Raw genomic sequence first — 19014 nt, 5'->3', positions numbered from 1 at the left:
CTACTTAATACAACATGGAAGATCTAGAATGTTGCATTTGGGACCTACTCTCAAGTAGGACATGATGCACAAATTTACGAGATCTAAAAAAAAGGTACATGAAACTAAACAAGGTGAGTGGTCAATTTCTCAATATTATGCCAAATTAAACAGTCTATGGCAAGAGCTAGATAATTATCAAGATTTTCAGGCGGAATGTCCTAAGGATGCTTCTATGTTGATATTAGGACTTACGAACCAGGAACGGTGAGAAGAAACTTTCACACAGCCCTTCTCATAGAATTAGAGATCCAATAAAGTAAGCAGTTATAACATAATGAAATATAAGAACAGTAAGCGAAACAACAAACCGCAAGATCGAGATTTATCCTGGTTCGGAATGCACTTAAGCAATCCTACATCCAACAGTCTAACACCCACATAGCACTCTTTATTCAGTCGAAAATATGATCAGTACATCAACCTCTTGCCCTCATTTATATCCCCGAGTACAAACTTCTCATTCTCTCAAGAATACACAAGACTAAATCTTTATCACCCAGCCTTTATTTTCTCAAGACAAGAATGAAAATAGCACTCGATCATAGATGAAAGTGAGAACTCTCCTTCATTCACTTGACTGCCCCCTGCCCTCTTATTTATAGAAAAAGGTGAACACCCCAATGTAACTTAATCGACATTGGGATATTACAATTAGACCTCCAAAAAATTAAGTAAATTACACTTGTTATTTGAAACCTAATTGTTCTAACTTCCGGTCAATGAATCACCAATATTTACTAATCTCCTATTGCTCAAACTTGGGGCAAACACAACATTCTAAGATCCAAAAAATCATTAATAAAGAAAGAGGATTTGATTTTTTGACTAGGTTTAATGTAGAGTTTTATCAAATAAGGGTTCAGATCTTAGGTAGAGAGCTTTTACTCACCTTAAAGCAGGCTTATTCTTATGTTCACCAAAAAGAGAGTAGGAGGAGTGTTATGCTCTAGCTTGATATAATAAACAGATCGGTTATGATGGTGAAACCATCACTTGATAGAACCTCTACTGGCCATAGGAGTATCAGTAAGAATCTGTTGAGGTGTGAATATTGTTGAAAACCTAGGCATACAAAGGAGACTTGCTAGTCTCTACATGACAGACCTACTAAGGGAAAGGAAAAAAGGCAGGGGGGACGTCATCAAGTTCATATGTCAGAAACTATCCAAACTGAATGAGAGCCACAATCAGAACCTAAAAAAAACTAGTCTCTCAAGGGAAGAACTAGTTTTCATACAACAACTAATAACTAAGATGACGATGGACTCAAGCATCACTTCTACACCACACTACGCTCAAGTAGGTACAACTAATGGTGCTCCTACTCAAGGTATTCCTCAAATTCTGTAGAACAACCAACCTAGATCATAGATTATGGGGCTTCAGCCTATATGCCTAGATTATCTAATTCATACTTGACCTATACCCCATGTTTTGGAAGGAAAAAGGTTAGAATTGCAGATGGTACCCTCTCTCCTATTTTTCGAAAAGGGACTATTAACTGCAACAAAAACCTCAAACTATCATTCGTTCTTCTTGTTCCTAATTTTGCAAATAACTTGCTATCTGTAAGTTCTATCACAAATTCCCTAAATTGTAAAATTACTTTTTTTCCCTACCCATTTTTGTTTTTTAGGAGGTGAGCACAGGAAAAATGATTGGCTTTGGTGGACTGGTTGATGGCTTGTAGTTGCTGGACAATAAATCATTCTCTCAGCTTGAAGACCAAGCTCTAAAGGTTAACCAATTGACCTCAGCTGAGAATGTGCTAATGTAGTAGCATCAAAGATTAGGTCATCCTTCTTTTTCAGTGATAGGGAAGATTATTCCTAGTTTGAGTAAACAATGGAGTGATACCAGTATACTTTGTGAAGCTTGTGAGTTTGGTAAACATGCAAGAAGTACTTACCCTACAATCAATAAAAGGAGTATTAAGCCTTTCATGATTGTTCATTTAGATGTTTGGGAACCTAGTAGGGTTAAGACGCTCACTGGATACAGGTGGTTTATTACCGAACAACTTGGGTTTATCTTATGACACCTAAAATTTAAGTTGGTCGTTGTTTCAAGTCCTTTCACAAGATGGTAACTACTCAATTTAATACAAAAATTCAAGTCCTCAGGAGTTATAATGGCTTATAATAATATAAGGATGCTGCTTTCCAAGAGTATCTCCGGGATCAAGGGATCATACATTAAACCAGTTGTGTTGATACCCCTGCTCAGAATTATGTAGCAGAAAGGAAAAATAGACATCTCTTGGAGGTCTCTAGGTCAATGCTCGTTGCTATGCATGCTCCCAAAGTTTACTGGGGTGATGCAGTTCTTACTGCTGCCTATTTAATCAATAGGATGCCACTCATGACTCTCAATTTCATAACACCTTTGGAGCTCCTAATGGGGGTCTTTCCTATACTATCCCTCCCAGGGTGTTTGGCTGCACCTGCTATGTTTGAAATCACACTCCTATAATCAACAAATTATACCTTCGAACTCTCAAATGTATATTCGTTGGGTATTTTGCTACACAGAAAGGGCATAAGTGCTACCATCTACCTATTTGGAAGTTTTTTGTAAGTATGGATCATAGTTACTTGGTTTGTTCTCCTCCCTTAAGAACCACAAACTGGTTCGTGCGTCCCAGTTTGCGGTGCATTTTCGAACTGGTTCATAGCAGTGTGCACACTGGGATGCTATAATCAACGAACTGGAGCTGAAAATATACCAGCTACCAAACATACCAACGACTGCCATCGGCAGAGAAGAGAATCATAGAAGAGAAGAGAAAACATACCAGCTGCCAAATAAGTCAGCAACCACCACCAGCGACCGATTCCTCGTTCGGTCAATCACAATGCCCAGCGACGCGTTTCCAACCAAATTAGTGTCTCTAACAACCGACAACTCCTCTAGGACGACAACCAGAAATAAAGGAGTGAGCGAGGCTGTGAGAGCAAGAGAGTGGTAGCAACCGAGGGCAAGCGAGAGCGAGCCATGGATCAAGCGAGCCAGAGGGGCAAAGGCAAGAGCGAGAAAAGGAGCAGAGCAGTAGAAGGGCAGGTGCAAGACGAGAGCGAGAAAGGGGGGTGGGTCAGTGGGTGCAAATTGGGGGTTGGGCTATTGGTAAAAAATAATTTTTTTACCCTATAAATTTAAATTTAATTGTGGGCTGTAAATCCACCATTGGAAACATAATATTTGCTCCAAATAAGAAATTAAGAGTTGAAGATGAGGGGTTAATAGCTCCAACAACCATGAGACAATGGCAGACAAACTACTAAATACGTTCATTACTAGCCACTAAATATTTAACACTACTATGAATCTTGTCTTGACATTTATCTTGTCTTCATAACATTTATTTTATGCAGAATTTTAATTTTTTACAGTGTGTGTGTATATATATAGTGTAGTTTTCTTTCTAATTAACATTGTTTAAGCTTTATATAACTTAAAAAGAAAAATTGTGAAATTATATTAAACTTATTGAATATATGAATTTGATAATATAAAGAACGAATCGAGCAAAATTTTCAAACATACCACGTCCCAAAATAGCACACCAACTAAGCCTACCCCTACGTACCACATATCTAGCCAGGTGACGTACCACGTACTCGAACCCGTACCACGAACCAAAGCGTACTGCGTTCCTGGTAACTTTGGTATGGATGTCACATTTAGAGAGGATGACATTTATTTTTAGTCCAACCAATCACTTTTTCGGGGGGAGAATATTGGTACCAAAGTACAAGAAACATCTTAATTACAACTTATATATATTCACGATTATTTTAGATTGATTGCTTTGTTGTCTTGTTTGATTATTGCCATAGAATCAACCATTTATAGCCTTGCACCACTATGGTTAACCTTTCCATAATAACCATATACTTACAACTATAACAACTGTCTTGCCTACTATCTTTACCGAGATTCCAACACTTTCCCTCAAGATGATTTATGAATATCCTCCACACCCATCTTGGATATCATAGTCATGGAGCCCTTGGCCCCTTGCTATGTAAAGCCTTGGTGAAGGCATCTACTAGCTGATGCCTTGACTGAACAAATGGAATGTAAAGTTGTCCATTGACTAGTTTCTCCTTTATAAAGTATCTATCGATCTTAGTGTGTTTAGTCCTATCATGTCGAATAGGATTATTAGCAATATTGATTGCAGATTTGCTGTCACTATATAGTAAGAATGGCTCATTTTTAGGCAATTCTAGCTTTGTCATAACCTTATTCACCCATAATAGCTTACATACACCTAGGGCCTTTGCCCTGTACTCAGCTTCAGCACTAGACCTAACCACAATTGATTGTTTCTTACTCCTCCATGTAACTAGGTTACCTCCAACAAAGGTGCAATATCCTAAGATTGTTCTTCTATCATCTAGGGATTTAGCTCAATCTACATCCATGTATCCCTCTACATTCAGATGGTTATGGTTAGAAAGCAGTAAACTTTTCTCAGGAGTTGTTTTTAGATACCTTAAAATCATGTAGACAGCCTCTATATGAATTGACTTAGGATTATACATGAATTGGCTTACAACCCCTATTGCATAGGCAATATCTGGTCTTATATGGGACAATATATTAGCTTCCCAACCAGCCTTTGATACCTGTCTTTATTAGCCTTTTCACATTCATCATCTCTAAGTCTGTGATTTACTGCAATGGGTGAATCTACAGGCTTACATCCCAACATACTTATCTAAATCAATAAATTTAGAACATATTTTCTTTGGTAAATAAAAATGCCCTTGTCTAATTCGGCTACTTTAATTCTCAAGAAGTACCTTAGCTGCCGAAGATCCTTGATCTTAAATTCTTCCCTCAAGTATTCCTTCAACTGACATATTCCTTCATGGTCATTTCTTGTCACCACTATGTCATCAACATAAACAATAAGAATAGTTAGCTTGTATTCCTTTCTTTTAGAGAACATGGTGTGATCGGTATTACTTTATTGATAACCAAGCCTTATTACAACCCTGCTAAACCTGTCAAACCAAGATTTAGGGGACTGTTTTAGACCATATATGGCCTTCTTTAACCTGCAAACTTTCCCTTGCTTCTCTAAATTGTTGAAACTTGGTGGGATCTCCTTGTATACTCCTTCTCCCAGCTCTCCATGTAGAAAAGCATTCTTTACATTCAATTGATATAGGTTCCAGTTTAGAATAGTTGCACATGATAGAAGAATTCGTATTGTCTTCATTTTTGCTACTAGGGGAAAAGTCCCTTCATAGTCCACTCCATAGGTTTGAGTAAGCCCCTTAGCCACCAGTCTTGCCTTCTATCTTTTAACTGTTCCATCTGCCTTGTATTTAATAGTGAAAACCTATTTACAACCAATTAGTTTCTTATTAGGTGGCAGTTCAGTGAGTTTCCATGTATTATTCTTCCTTAGGGTTTTCATTTCCTCCACCATAGCATGTTTCCAATCTCTGGGTATTATTATTGATTCTAAAGAGGATGGAAATTTTTTTATAGGAGGCAAACAATGAATTATAAGTAACAGATTTGGAGATAGGATGCTGTGTATAGCTCCTAACTCCTTTTTTGATAACTATAGGGAGATACAAATCAGAGAGTTTAAATGAAGAATCAAAAACAGGTTTAGTTTCAGGAATTGTAGCATCAAGATCAGGGTTAGTTGTTGGAAATTGACTAGAAGCTAGAAGTTGTTTAGATTCAGTGAAGTGTTTACCTGGATTAATGAGGTTCTGGGAATCTTCTTGGCTAGGTAGACTTTGTTGATGGGCTTGTTTCCTTTGAAAATAAGTCAAAAACTCCCCATTACCAAGTTTGTTTGGTCCTTGATATTGATCAGTATTCCATGTTTCGTCCTCCTGCATGGATTTGTCAATATTAGCTGAATTATAAAAATCAACAACATTCTCTCCACCTTCTGCCCTCTAATCAGCAATAGTCTCTCCACCTTCTTCCCTCAAATCCAACACTGTACCAGTAGTATCAGCAGTATCAGTCCACTGCACTGACACCTCTTCCTCATGTATGCTTTCCTTGTGTATTCTTTCCTCTTTTAGATTCCTAAACTATAAATTCTGAGGTTATAAAGAGGATAATACGAATAGTCTTTTTTGCCTACATTTTCAAAGCCTAGTTGCTGCTATTTTTACAGTAAGATTTATTTATTTTTTTTAATTCTGAAATTTAAATTTATATTTATATTTTTCTTCGTATTTATTTTGTTAGGATAATTAATTAAATGGTATCCCCAATTCTTAGGCTCCTTATGTGGCAAGAATCAAGGGAACGCTTTTCTTCTCTTTCACAAAATTCTGGCTGTTCTACGTCAAGAGTGGTTGTCTTCTCTATAATAGACACAGAAGCCAGTAACTTCCATTCTCTAATGATGACTAAGAAGCTCTAGACCTTCAAAGGACCCACACTTTATTTTGTCTGAATGCACCCACATTATGTGAAGGAGCAAAAACCTTAGCTTAATTAATTAAAGGCCGCCCCCAATTCCTAAGGCTCCCTACATTGTGAGAGTAAGGGAACAGTCATTTTTTGTATATAGTCTTACCCTTGCTTTGCAAAGAGGCTGTTTTTACACCTAACTCACGGTCATCCAATCACAAAGGAGCAACCTCACTGTTGTTACCAGGGCTTGCCCTCTTGATTTTAATTTATAATATATCCAGCCTTTATCCCACTATGTGGGGTCGGCTACATGAATTATAGACTTCCAGCCTTTAAATCTTTTAAAGTTCTGGTGCGCAGATTAATATAGGCGATTTTCTTAAGAAATGGCAGAAAACAGGAGGTCATCTGCTAAAAACATGGCAATGAGTTGCTTTGCTGTCTGATAATGAATCAGAAGCTCAATATCCTCAAACAATGAACAACTGTTACCCCTCCAAACTAACCACCGAATATAAGAAGACTAGGCCTCTGTTATTGTAAGATGGTAATCATGAAGTTTAAATGTGTGAAAGAATGTTTATCATATAACAACATTAAGCATATAACTAAAATGCACCTAATCATACTTGATTAGTTGTTTATTTATCTTGGTGCTGACCTGCTCTGTTGGTGTATATTGATATCACTGGTGTGGAAGTCCTTGGTCATGCTAACTTATACTTCATGTTCTCAGGTGGATGTGTGGGCACTAGGAGTGTCCGCAATTGAAATGGCAGAGGTATGCATTATTCCGTGTGCTAAGTAATTCACATTCTTCAAGAAGATTTAGTTGGTTGGTTGGGTTCAAAATCCATTCCACTTCTTACTTTGTCCTTTTCTTTGGTTGTATCAGTTGTAATGGCAATATCAAACAAATTAAAAGTTTTTGTTTATCAACTAATCAAAAAGAAAACAAAGTCCTTAAGAGGAGTAGGTTCCATGTTGGAAAAACTAAAGTCTGTGCAGTTTGTTTGATGAAAAACTGAGGGGAAGAGAATGTGGATTGGAAAAGGAAAGATTTTTGTGGTAACATTTCATTTTTGTTGTTATATATTTAATGATATATTCAGATCTGTTCAATGACACCTTTAAACCCCTTGTTTATTTATCTATTTATTTTTTTTGTCCTCCCAGGGTCTGCCTCCTAGATCAACAGTGCATCCAATGAGGGTTAGTGCTTCAATGTGTTTGAAATTTTGAATTACTTATTAATTATTGAAAATGTGTCTGTATGCATGTTTATGTATCTCATCATGCACATTTTACCTGTGGTACATACCATCATGATTTTTTTAATGAAATACCTGTGAAAATTGTGAGATACAATATCTTTTAACGATATATACAAATGTTCATGTCATCATAATAAATGTGATCTGTAGCATCAATTGTGTAGTTTTTTAATTGCATTTTGTGTGTCTTTTATGCATGGAACAATTGGAATTGGAAGAGTTATCTAATTGGAACATAATATTTCTCTGTCTTTGCCCATTTAAAAAATGGAACTTGTTCATCTTCATTCCTTTTATTCTGTTTACAGCAACAGTTTCATAGAAATGGATTAAGTCATAATGAGTAGATTTGAATGTTTGCAAATAAAGTTTACCTAAAATATACTTTCGGAGCCATACTGATGTTTATTGCTTTGAACTTTTCTTTTTATTTTTTATTTTTTGGGATAAGGCAAGAAACACATAAGAAGGTTCCAAATTGGGGCAAAACAAAGAGAAGTAAAAACAGAAGGGGAATCCTCTTTAGTTTTATTGATGCTACTAAGCTGTTATTTAATTTTAGACACTAATTTTAAATAGTCATGTGACTTTTAATAAGGTTGAAGGGTCTAAGATTAAATGATATCCTAAGAGATCAAGGGCTGGGATCATAGGGTTTTTGTAGCCCTAATATAAATATATTTTAAGGTTCAGTGTATGACTGACCGGCTGTCTATAGATTATTATGTATTTCAAAAGTAATTCTAACCAGAATTCTAGACCTGGTATTTAGCTGTCCATGCACTTTTTTCTCTCTCTTGCTACTAATTACTCCTGAGCACGATATCAAACAATGGACTGAACCTTGTAAAACTCTTTATAAACAACATAGATAACTGATTAACTAATGGAATCTAATTTCTATCACTCAAGGCAATGGCAACTTATGAAGGTTGGGGGGGGGGGGGGGGAGATACAGAAACATTGTATGATCCTAAACTTAAGTATTTCAATCAACACAAATGTTTGCAAAAACTGTCATTTTTTTGGCTTGTTTTGCATGCACAGGAAGGTCCATGGTTGTGATATCAATTTAGATGGAAGGCACATTTGTTATTAATGTGTTTTTCAACTATTGATTGTTGATAGTATCATGTCTACGAATTTTCTGCTCCAAGAAAGTAAGAACCATTACACAAATGTCCATACTAGTTCTGACTCTTTTTTTTTTGGGGGGGGGGGGGGGGGGGTGTTTTCTGTTCATCCCAGTTTATCAGTTATCAAGAAAATATGCCATTCACCATTTATTTTCCCATCTTATTGAAAAGCCAAAGGTAGATGACTCAATTTGAATAGCTCATAGATCTATTGTCAATGATAGGTATTGTTCATGATATCCATTGAACCAGCTCCAATGCTTGAGGATAAAGAGAAATGGTTCGTCTCTCTCTCTCTCTCTCAGTTCTCTGGTAATCCGCATTTTCCAGATATTTATCCTTATTTAAATTGTATTTGATTTTTAAGAATTACATTGATTGGCATGATTACTAAAACTTGAACTGATAATGCAGCTATGACTCAATGGTATCATTTTGTAAGACTGATTCACAAGCCTTTCAAGTCATTATACCCCATCTAGGTTTTAGATCTCATTTCTTATTGTCGTTAAAATTATCTTCTTTCATCCATAGGCTTCCTTTTCCTTTATAGTGCTTTAATACGAGCAGGATACTTTGGTCCTTGATGCAACTTTTGATGGGTAAAACCTACGAAATTGAATAACTTGACCTCAATTTATTGGCTTGATTTGAATTTGAAGGGGTTCTGTTCAATCCTGGGTTTATAAAACAAATTCTGGTTGAGGTTGGTATAGTTTCACTATAATAGACTGTTAAACCCAACTGACTATTAACTGGGACTTATATGGCATATGTTATTTTTCTTACAGTTGTGTTTCGGTGGAAAAAAGAAAACTGTACTATTGGAAGTGTCATATACTCGAAATGTGTTTTGGGCTGTAAAAAATGTATCTATGTACGTTCTTATTTTGAAGCAGCTTCATGTAAGCTAAGGCGGCCTTCTCATTTAACATTAGTAGTACTAACTTTATTGAACTAAGTTCTATTCACATCACCAAGAAGTGGAAGCCTGTATAAGAGTAGATTCATAAATCTGGAAGTCAAAGAGAACATGAATAGTCAAAACATGTAGGGTCCACCAATCCCTTTTGGAGAAGCCTGAAGGAAATGAGAACTAAGTAAACAGTGTTGGCATAAATGTCAGATATGCCTCCTCCACAATTCTATTTAATTTTATTTTCTTCCCAAAGTACAACAAAGCGTAACATGGCCCCATTGCAATTGATTCTCGTTAAGAAGTCAGTAATGGCAATAATTGCTAGTATATTATCCCTAAAGCTTAAGTTGGTAAGGAGGTTGCCCCATGGCACATATCAAGTTGTAAAAGGCTTGCACAACTGTATATTTTTTCCACCCTGCATTGTGGATTGACAAGGTAAATAGACTTGACCAAGGTGCACCTTCAAAAGCGGAAACAAGAGTGGATGACAAACAAGAAAAATGGAGAACATACTGGGAGACTTGAAACTTAGATGTGCTGAACTATATGTACTAAGTTATTCACCACCATCACTTCTGCCATTGTGGAGAAAAATAATAATGCAGATGATATGAATATTATTGATGACTTAAAATTTGTAGCAATTAGTCGCTGTCCGTAACAAAGTGCAACAATTGATGTATGCAAGAGTTTAGTCAAAGCTATATATCCCTGCTTGGAACTATCTTTTTGCAGCTAGAATTCACATGCGTAATTTCCCTTCTAGAAGCTGGACTACCCTTATGTCATCACAAAAGCCCAATGTGAAATTATATGTGGAATTTGCACTTGGGATCCATGACATTGATGCTATCATGTAGTGACCAGGCTAATTTCTACTTTACTTCTGCAGGTCACTTTTGTTTCATGACTTTATTGCAAAGTGCCTCACAAAAGATCCACGTCTACGTCCTACTGCATCTGAGATGCTAAAGGTTTGTCAAAATAGTGTATTTTAATTAATAAATTTTAATTCGTATCTCAGTGGGAGTAATTTTTTCTTTTCTTTTTTATTGATTGATAACCCTATATTGCATGACAAAGATAGAAAGAAAAGCCTTATCAGGTGAATCCTATACAAAAGATACAAGCACCACATGAATGTAAACAAAAGATGTATACATCCATAGGCCCCGTGTCACTCACCCAAAAAACTGAGAGTGGATTGAAAAGAAAGGGAACGTCCTTTCTCATACATGAAAAAAGATAAAAGGAATGATTCCCTTTAAAACAGCTTGAATGCGTTGTAATGTCAAACTGGCTACTATTGCATTCCATTGGTGAGGGACACATCACACACGAAGGATGGACCCACCAATCTTGAGCATGGATTGGGAAGGGACTCTAGGAAAGCAGCAAATTCATTGTTGAGGTTTCCTAGTGCACTTCAAAGATAGAGGAAGGAGGCAAAACACATCATGCACCATCTCATAGTGAAGGGAAAAGATGATCAGTTCCCCTCCTCCTTGTGCATATAACAGTAGTCAACCATGACCTCTCTTTATCTTCCCAAAGTTCTCATTAGTTAGCACATATAGTACCAGACTATCACAACCTGGCTCATTTCCCCCAAGTTTTCATTAATCAGAATAGCCCCAAGGGAAGTAGACCAAATGAACCACTCTAAAGGGAGCCCGTGCTCTCCAGATAGCTCTCTGCACAATTGAGACACCCCATAATGACAGAGACCCATACTATGAGCAGATGACCAAAAATCCGAAGTTTCTTGGGTGCCAAATCCAAGGGTCCTCCCATGGTTCAGGAGGAGCATGCTTATAAAAAAAAGGGCCAAAGAAATCAGTCTATCCACCTCCTATTCTTGGAGGTTTCACCTAAAATGAAGGATCCAATCAATACCTAAAGAGAGAGACAATCTCATCTATCACTCCGTTGTCCTTTGTCAAGCAAAAGTGATAAGGGAAAGACTGATGAGAAAGTCTATGACTCCACCTATAATCCAACCAAAATCTTACTCTGGTTCCCTAAATTGGATTCTAGCACAAACTCATATAGTAGTTCTCTAAAGACCTACCTAATAGACCGATCTAATGAACCTTTTTGATCAACCACCTTAGTTGCAGCCATATTTTGCCATGATAACCTCTCACCATGACAACCTATTTTCCCTTTAAACAAACTCCCATGTCCACGTACCCATCAAAGCCTCATTGAATTGGGCAAGCTTGCTAATGCGAAGTTGCTAATCAGACAAGGTGACACACCTTATAGCAACATACCAAGTATAACTTGAACTTGCAAACTTTGTTATTTTTGACCTACTTGTCTGTGGGAGCTACTATGGTCTACACTTGTAGTCCACCATGAATTTAACCAAAAAGTTTCTGGGGTGGGGGAGAAAGGAGCTTTTGAAGCTAAAATGGAAGATATTCGAACTTTTGGAAGGAGGAGGAAATTACTATGTAGCAGTAAAGAAAGGCAAGGGGTTATGGACATTCATTCGTTGTCTTGGCTAATGAACTATTTAGAATTTGTAGGGTTCTTGAGAAAGGGGCTAGGAATTTGAGAAGACTTTTGCAATGGGGATAGAAAGTTGGTTTTCTAATGCCTTGAGAACAAGGGTGGAACATACCTGGTGGTGGCTTTGCCAATTGGATTTCTTCTAGACCCCTTAAGCCAAGGATGGAGATTGGAGGGATATGGCATTCAACTTCAGTATTTTTGTAACTTGAGGAGTTGTACTAAGCTGATCAAAAGCTACATGTTGTTTGGAGGCAATTGTTACGACCCAAGGGTAGATTAGACATTGGGGGTGAATTCTTGTAACCCACTGTAACAATAAGAGGTTAAGTGGTTATAGGTGGTTGGCGATAGGTGTTAGAATAGTTATAACAGTTACAACTCCTATAGTTGACAGTTAGCTATCTAATTGAAAGGAGTAGCCTTTAAGAAGGCTGTTGTAAAAGAGTTAAAGCAGTTTTCGGAATAATAGAACTCTCTCACTCTCTTCCCTCTCTCTAATTTTGCCTCTTGTTCTTCCTCTCTCTCTTGTTCTATTTGTTTCTTCCTCAACTTCTATCCTCTTTTTTGAAATTTCACCCAAATTCCCAGATTGCCCAACCCCCAACTCAAGGGTATGACAATTTGGTATTAGAGCCGAACGTTCCTTGGCGGTGAATTTCGGATTCTCGACTGAGAATTTGAAGGCTTTTCATAGCGATACGTAAGATTTGAATTTGAAGGCGTTGAAGGCGGAGCAAGCTTGGCGGGTTCCTTTGATCAATTCTTGGTGGACTCGAAGGTGAAGCAACAACTCTCGGTTTGACTGATTAAGACCAACCCAAGATCAATTAGGTTATAGGAGGTTAACGAGAAGTCTTGGGTTTTCGACTTCTCTTGTTCAATTGTTAATTTTTGCCGATTTGCGGTGAAATCCCAAGATTGCATCAGAAAACGATCCTCAGATGAGGAGAGGGTGACGACGAATGTTTAGGTGCGACTCAAAGGTAGAAGTCGAGAGATTGCTGGCTGGCAGCAACTCTGATTAGTGGGGCGTTTGGGGCCGAGTAGTAGTACGACCGAATTGAGCACTCAGTTTTGACCCAGATCGTGATTCAATCAAAGGATGGCCAACGAAACCAGGATGAGGCAACTAGAAGCGAGGATGGAGGCACTGGAAGTTGGCATGGTGCAGACCCAAGAGGCCATGCGCCAAAGCAGGGCAGACATTTCAGATCAGGGATAGTGTACGAGAATTGGAAAAGAACGAGGATGTGGAGCAATATGGCCAAAAATTAACAGTATGTTCAACATGCTAGCATCGTTGCCCCAATTTTGACTGTCGCAAGACTTCCCTCCAAGGAAAAATTCCAACCTGATTTTGCCTCACAAGGGCATCTTTCCTAGGCCCCACGAAGGGTTGGAAATAGAGGATCAATCTACACTGAAACAAGGTATCCAGGTACGGGGATCTTCCTCCCACATTCCTATCCACACGCCAATGCCACAGTTAGAGATTCCCATGTTTGAGGGGACTGAAACCAAGGTGGCGGATCTGCCGTTTTGAAAAATTCTTTCAATTCTATCTAGTTACCAAAGGGTAGAGGATTACCTTGGCAGCAACCTATCTCAATGATATGGCTAACTCATGGTACCAAGGGTGGACCCAAGCCAAGGGAAATGAGGCTAGTTGGATAGAGCTTGTTGAGGAATTGTGTGATCGATTTGGTGAAAAGAATATGACGGATGTAGTTGAGGAATTCAACAAATTAAGACAAGAAGGTTCGGAGATGGAATATCAAATGAAATTCGAAGAACTAAGGTCTCTATTGTGGACTTCACAGCCCAACCTAACTGAATTATACTCTGTATCAAGTTTCATTAGTGGGTTAAAAGATGAATTGAGACCTATGGTTAAGATGATGATGCCTAAAACAGTGAAATAGGCGATTGAGAAGGAAAAACTATAGGAGCTTACATTGGAAGCGATTTTCAATAAGTACACGATCACAACGGAAATTCAGCCTTTGTTCTATCCACTAGTGGAAAGGAATCAACTGAATGTGAATTCTAAGGTCTATCCCAACCCTGATGCAGCCAAATCATCTACTATGGAGCAGAGACAGAAGTTAGGATTATGTTATAAATGTGAAGATAAATTTAGTCCCGACCACTAATGCCAAAAACAATTAGTTAATATGAAAGGAATAGAGGACAAAAACGAAGAAGAAGAATCGGCGGGAATTGGGTGACGAAGAAGGCACAGTTGCTCTAAATTCTTGGGGGACAAGAATTTTCTCATCGAGAGCAATTGTGCCTTCTTGTACCATTGGGTTGTAACAATTTCCCTCCCGATGAGAAAAGAAGGCACACTATCTCTGATGAGAAAATTACAATAGTTAAACTAGGAAAGATTGCCAAGAGTTAGGTAATAAAGATGGGGGTAAATTGATCATACACCTCTTGAACTTTATATTTTGCTGATTCAGCCACTGAACTTTCTTGAATTAGCCACGACACCCCTTCCATTTCTAACAATATTAACCAAATTGAAGGTACACCCCTTGAACCTCAGGCCTTTGGCTTGAACACCCTTTGAACGCTGTTAGTAACAAAAAGGTGGTTGTGGCTAAATTGGAAAAGTTCTGGGGGACTAATTTGGTGAAATATAGAGTTTAGGGGGGTGTCCAGGCCAAAAGCCTAAAGTTTAGGAGGTGTACGATCAATTTACCCTAAAAATGAGTGGTAGGGCTTTCCCTGTTTTAAGTGATGGTTCTTTTCACTTGAAGTTTTCTGAAATGTTTTGTCTGTCTCCTACTCTTTCCTCCTTGACACCTACTATTAGATTGCTAGCTAATAAAAATGAAGATTTAAACTGGTTTGGCTGGTCATGTGGCACATTTCATTGTCGAGCTTGCTTAATTAGCTATCTCACAACAAAATCTTCTGTAGACCCTGGTTTGTTAAATTAGATAAAACTTAAAATTGAAGGTTTGGATAGTGTGACAGAGCTTGAGAGGAAGTGGTGCATATTGGATTGGCTGAATATTATAATATCTAACGCACCAAGAACCGTCATTTTAGGGCTGGTATTGGGATTGTTACTAGTCAAAAAAAAAAAAAAAAAAGATTTGGAACATTTACTGGTGCTAGGTCAGCTTTTTGTACCAAATTGCGTACTGAAATTTTATTATTTTATACAGTTTGTCTCAACCATTGTACTTACAGGTATAAATCTTCCATGAATTTTTTCTTCTTTTTTGCTTTTTTTTTTTTTTTAAATTCCCTCATTTATAAAATGTACATCAATGTTGGAGTATAAAATGGTAATGCAGATACTTTCTATTATTTATTGACAATCAGTTGGGCAGTAGGCCATAAATTTCATACGTACTCTGGAGCTGAAGATGCGGATTTCAGGATGCTACTATAATGCTGTGAATGGGAGACAATTGGCTGGAGAATCGTGCAAAGAAACACATGGGTAGAAGTTGCTATTGGAAAGAAAGGAATGCTTGAGATTAATGGAGTGCATTTTTCTGTAATACTATTGATTTTAGTCACATTGGCATGGTCAGTTTTGATGATATGAGTTATAAGGGTCTTGTAGAAGATATGACCATAGATTGAAATGTTTGAGTTAGAATTTATGTAGGCGACCCCACCTAGTGGGAATAAGGCTTGGTATGTTATTGTTGTTACACATATGAGCTGCGCCTTTCCTTATCTTGAATGAATATATGGTTTGCATACCTAAGTTTTAAAGTCTAACTTAAGCTTCTTGTTTCTTTATTTGAAATTAGCACAAATTCATTGAGAAATGCCAATCAGGGCCTTCCATAATGCTGCCCAAGATTGAGAAGGCTAGGAAAATTAGAGCCTCTATGGTTTTGCAAGAACAAAATATTGATACAGGGACCCTAATGCCAGGAGATGGAGTATGTGGAATTTCTTGTTTCAGTGCTCTCTCTCTCTCTCTCTCTCTCTCTCTCTCAATATTTTGTTCTCTTGCATGAATTATTTGCTAATTTAAACAGGCATTGGGAGGTCCAAATGTCAACGAAGAATATGGAGATACTGTTCCATCAAGGCCTCATGATGGACTTCAGCTTACCAGTAGAATGTCAGTTGTGAGTGGTACAACACAAAATCAGTTCATTTCTGATGCTGTGGAATTGGCCGGAGAAGGTATTAATCTCCTGAGTCCTGACCACTCCACATACTATATTCTTTTTCTTAGATGAATGATTGGAACAAAGAGGCACCAAAGGGATGCCACCAGTGTTCTTATATTGCATTACCTGATGTGATTGATGCTCTATTAGATAGTTGTTAACTAGACAACTCCATTGTGGCCTTGACATATTCTTTCCATTGATGATCTATTGTGGTGAAAATATCATTTACTGGTTCTGAACTATTTGTATGAATTACAATGTGAAGTCATGGTTTGTGATTGTGCTCTGGCATGACGTTGTCTTGGCTGAATGAATTGGTAGGGTGAGGAGAGCTTAAGGGTGCCCTTGCACTTGAAACCAAACAAAAAGTAAAAAAGAATAGTAATAAAAAAAAAAATGGAAAAAAAGAAAAGCTGCTTGAGGCACTTGGGCTAAACCTAATTTTGGGCATGATTTGAACATTTGTCAACAATCATTGTTTGAGTTAACTTCAATAAATATTTTGTATTCATCTCCTTTGACTAACTCAAATATCCATGGGAAAGCTTGAATCTCTTTTTTTTTTTTTTTTTGACTTGCCATTGAAAAAGTAGAGGGGTTGAGACTTGGTAATTAACAATGGTAACGTTGCTCCTTTGTGACTGGTAGATCACGGGTTTGAGTTATGAAAACAACCTCTTTGTAAATTTATGGTAAGGCTGTGTGCAAAACGACCCTCTCCTGAACTTCGCAAAGTGGCGACCCTCATGTAGTTGGACATCATTTTTTGTTATTAAAAAAGAATGTAGTGGCAGATATATCTGGGCATTGGAGAATGTATCTTTCTAGATTTGAGGTTGAAAAGGAATGTATGGAACCTTGGAGACAGATCTTTGTTAAGTCTGCTTAAATAGTCAGCCTACTGTTTTGTGTGCATTGAGGAATGGGAATGGTTAGTTTTCCTTTTAGGCTATTTCTGTGAAGGAACTCATCAGGTCAAGTCCTCTTAAGGTGTCTAGAAGAGAGATGCCAGTTCTTTTTCTTTTTTTCTTTTTGGTATTGGAGGGGGGGTTCCTCTAGAGGAACCTTTGTATAGAGTCGATGGTTCCTACATAGGCATGGTGCAATTGTCATTTAGGAAGGTTCTTTCCAAATATTTTTTATTAGGAATGCCCACCTTTCTGTTTTTGAAAGGCCCTTCCTTCTGACTTATATAGGTCATCAAGGTTGAACTTGGTTGGTTTTGTCAGGGTCGTCTCCCCCTTCCGATGCTGTCTTTTGTATACATCTTTTTCTAATCACAAATGTATATAAATAAAAAGTACAAAAAAGATCAATTTTCATTCAGAGAAACCATGAAAAGAAAAGAATTCAATGTAAAAGAATGCTAACTTTTCTGGTCTAAGAACTTAACTCTTGTTTGGATTCATGTTGTAAGTACCTAAATGGATAGGTGAAGATTGCATGTCTCTGTGCAGTGTGTACAGAAAAATGAAGGCTTTCTTGGTCAGTTGGTCCTCCCAAAAAGACATTGAAGAAATTACTGTATAATCTCTTTGCTGTTTTCTGTTCTGGTGATATTACTCTGTTTTATTGCTTCAAGTGCAGCCTCTTCTATGGATGTGTATATATATCATGGTATGTATTTACTAGATTTTAGGTGATTGTAAATCTATAAATGTTTCTTTATCCCATTATTGAATTTCCTGACCTTTATATTGCTCTTCTTATCTGTAGCACTAAATTTTCTTTATGTGCATCTAACTGGTGTATATCTTGATACCTTTGCCATGGTGACCACTGTGGCTTAACAATGATATTGATACAATTACAAACACATACATGGACAAGACAAGCATATGGATATGATATATTACTCACATGACATACACAACACCAGGTTTCCAAAAACTAGGTAAAGTGAAGCAGAATAATAAAACTCTATTTTTCAAAGTTAAAACTTAAACGAGAAAAATAGGATTTCTCCCTTTTTTATAGCTCCATTTCTATTATTAGTAAGCTAGGGAATCTGTTGCAGTGGTATTGGTAGTGAGCGGAAGATATTGTTTAGTAAACTGGGAGCAGGTCATCTTTGAAGGAGTAGGGGCAGGTTAGGTTTTAGGAAAGTGGATCTTCTTACCGAAGCTTTTCTTGGCAAATGGTTATGGAGGTTTACCATTGAGTAGGATAGTTTGTGGAGGAGACTACTAGTACATGTGGTAGTGATGTGTTGGGTTTTTTTCTCTTATGGAATTGATTTATGGGGGGGCTATCTTGAGGGGGTGGGAAGTTTTTATACGTTTGTTTAGGTTAAAGTTGAGTGGGGCTAGGTTCAAGTCTGATTAGTTGTTGTTTGTAGGCATTGGATGAGATAGATGTCATGACCCCAAGGGTAGTAGTTGTAATTGTATGGGAGTTGTTAGTTGTAGTTACTTGAGTTGGTTAGTGTGTTAGTTGATTAGTTGGTTAATAACTGAATGGTTGTAAACAGCCTATAAATAGGCTGTAGGTTAGAGAATAGGGGCTATGAATGGATTGAATGAAACATTTTGTTTTCCCTCCCACTCTTCTCTCTCCCTTTGTGC

The 19014-nt window shown here is 37.5% G+C and overlaps 1 protein-coding gene across 1 annotated transcript in view; it reads left to right on the top strand.

Moving 5' to 3' along the window:
- The window catches only part of LOC127805757 (serine/threonine-protein kinase 1), a 44902-nt gene that overhangs the window by 16705 nt on the left and 9183 nt on the right, over window positions 1–19014 (top strand). The window contains exons 8-13 of the mRNA XM_052342519.1: window positions 7181–7225; window positions 7621–7656; window positions 9079–9134; window positions 10669–10750; window positions 16076–16210; window positions 16310–16460. Coding sequence (XP_052198479.1) covers window positions 7181–7225; window positions 7621–7656; window positions 9079–9134; window positions 10669–10750; window positions 16076–16210; window positions 16310–16460 — 505 coding nt within the window. The remainder of the gene's footprint in view (window positions 1–7180; window positions 7226–7620; window positions 7657–9078; window positions 9135–10668; window positions 10751–16075; window positions 16211–16309; window positions 16461–19014) is intronic.

The sequence above is a fragment of the Diospyros lotus genome, chromosome 7, assembly GCF_014633365.1.
Source record: "Diospyros lotus cultivar Yz01 chromosome 7, ASM1463336v1, whole genome shotgun sequence".
NCBI classification, from domain to species: Eukaryota; Viridiplantae; Streptophyta; class Magnoliopsida; order Ericales; family Ebenaceae; genus Diospyros; species Diospyros lotus.
This window is presented reverse-complemented; position numbering and strand designations above follow the sequence as displayed.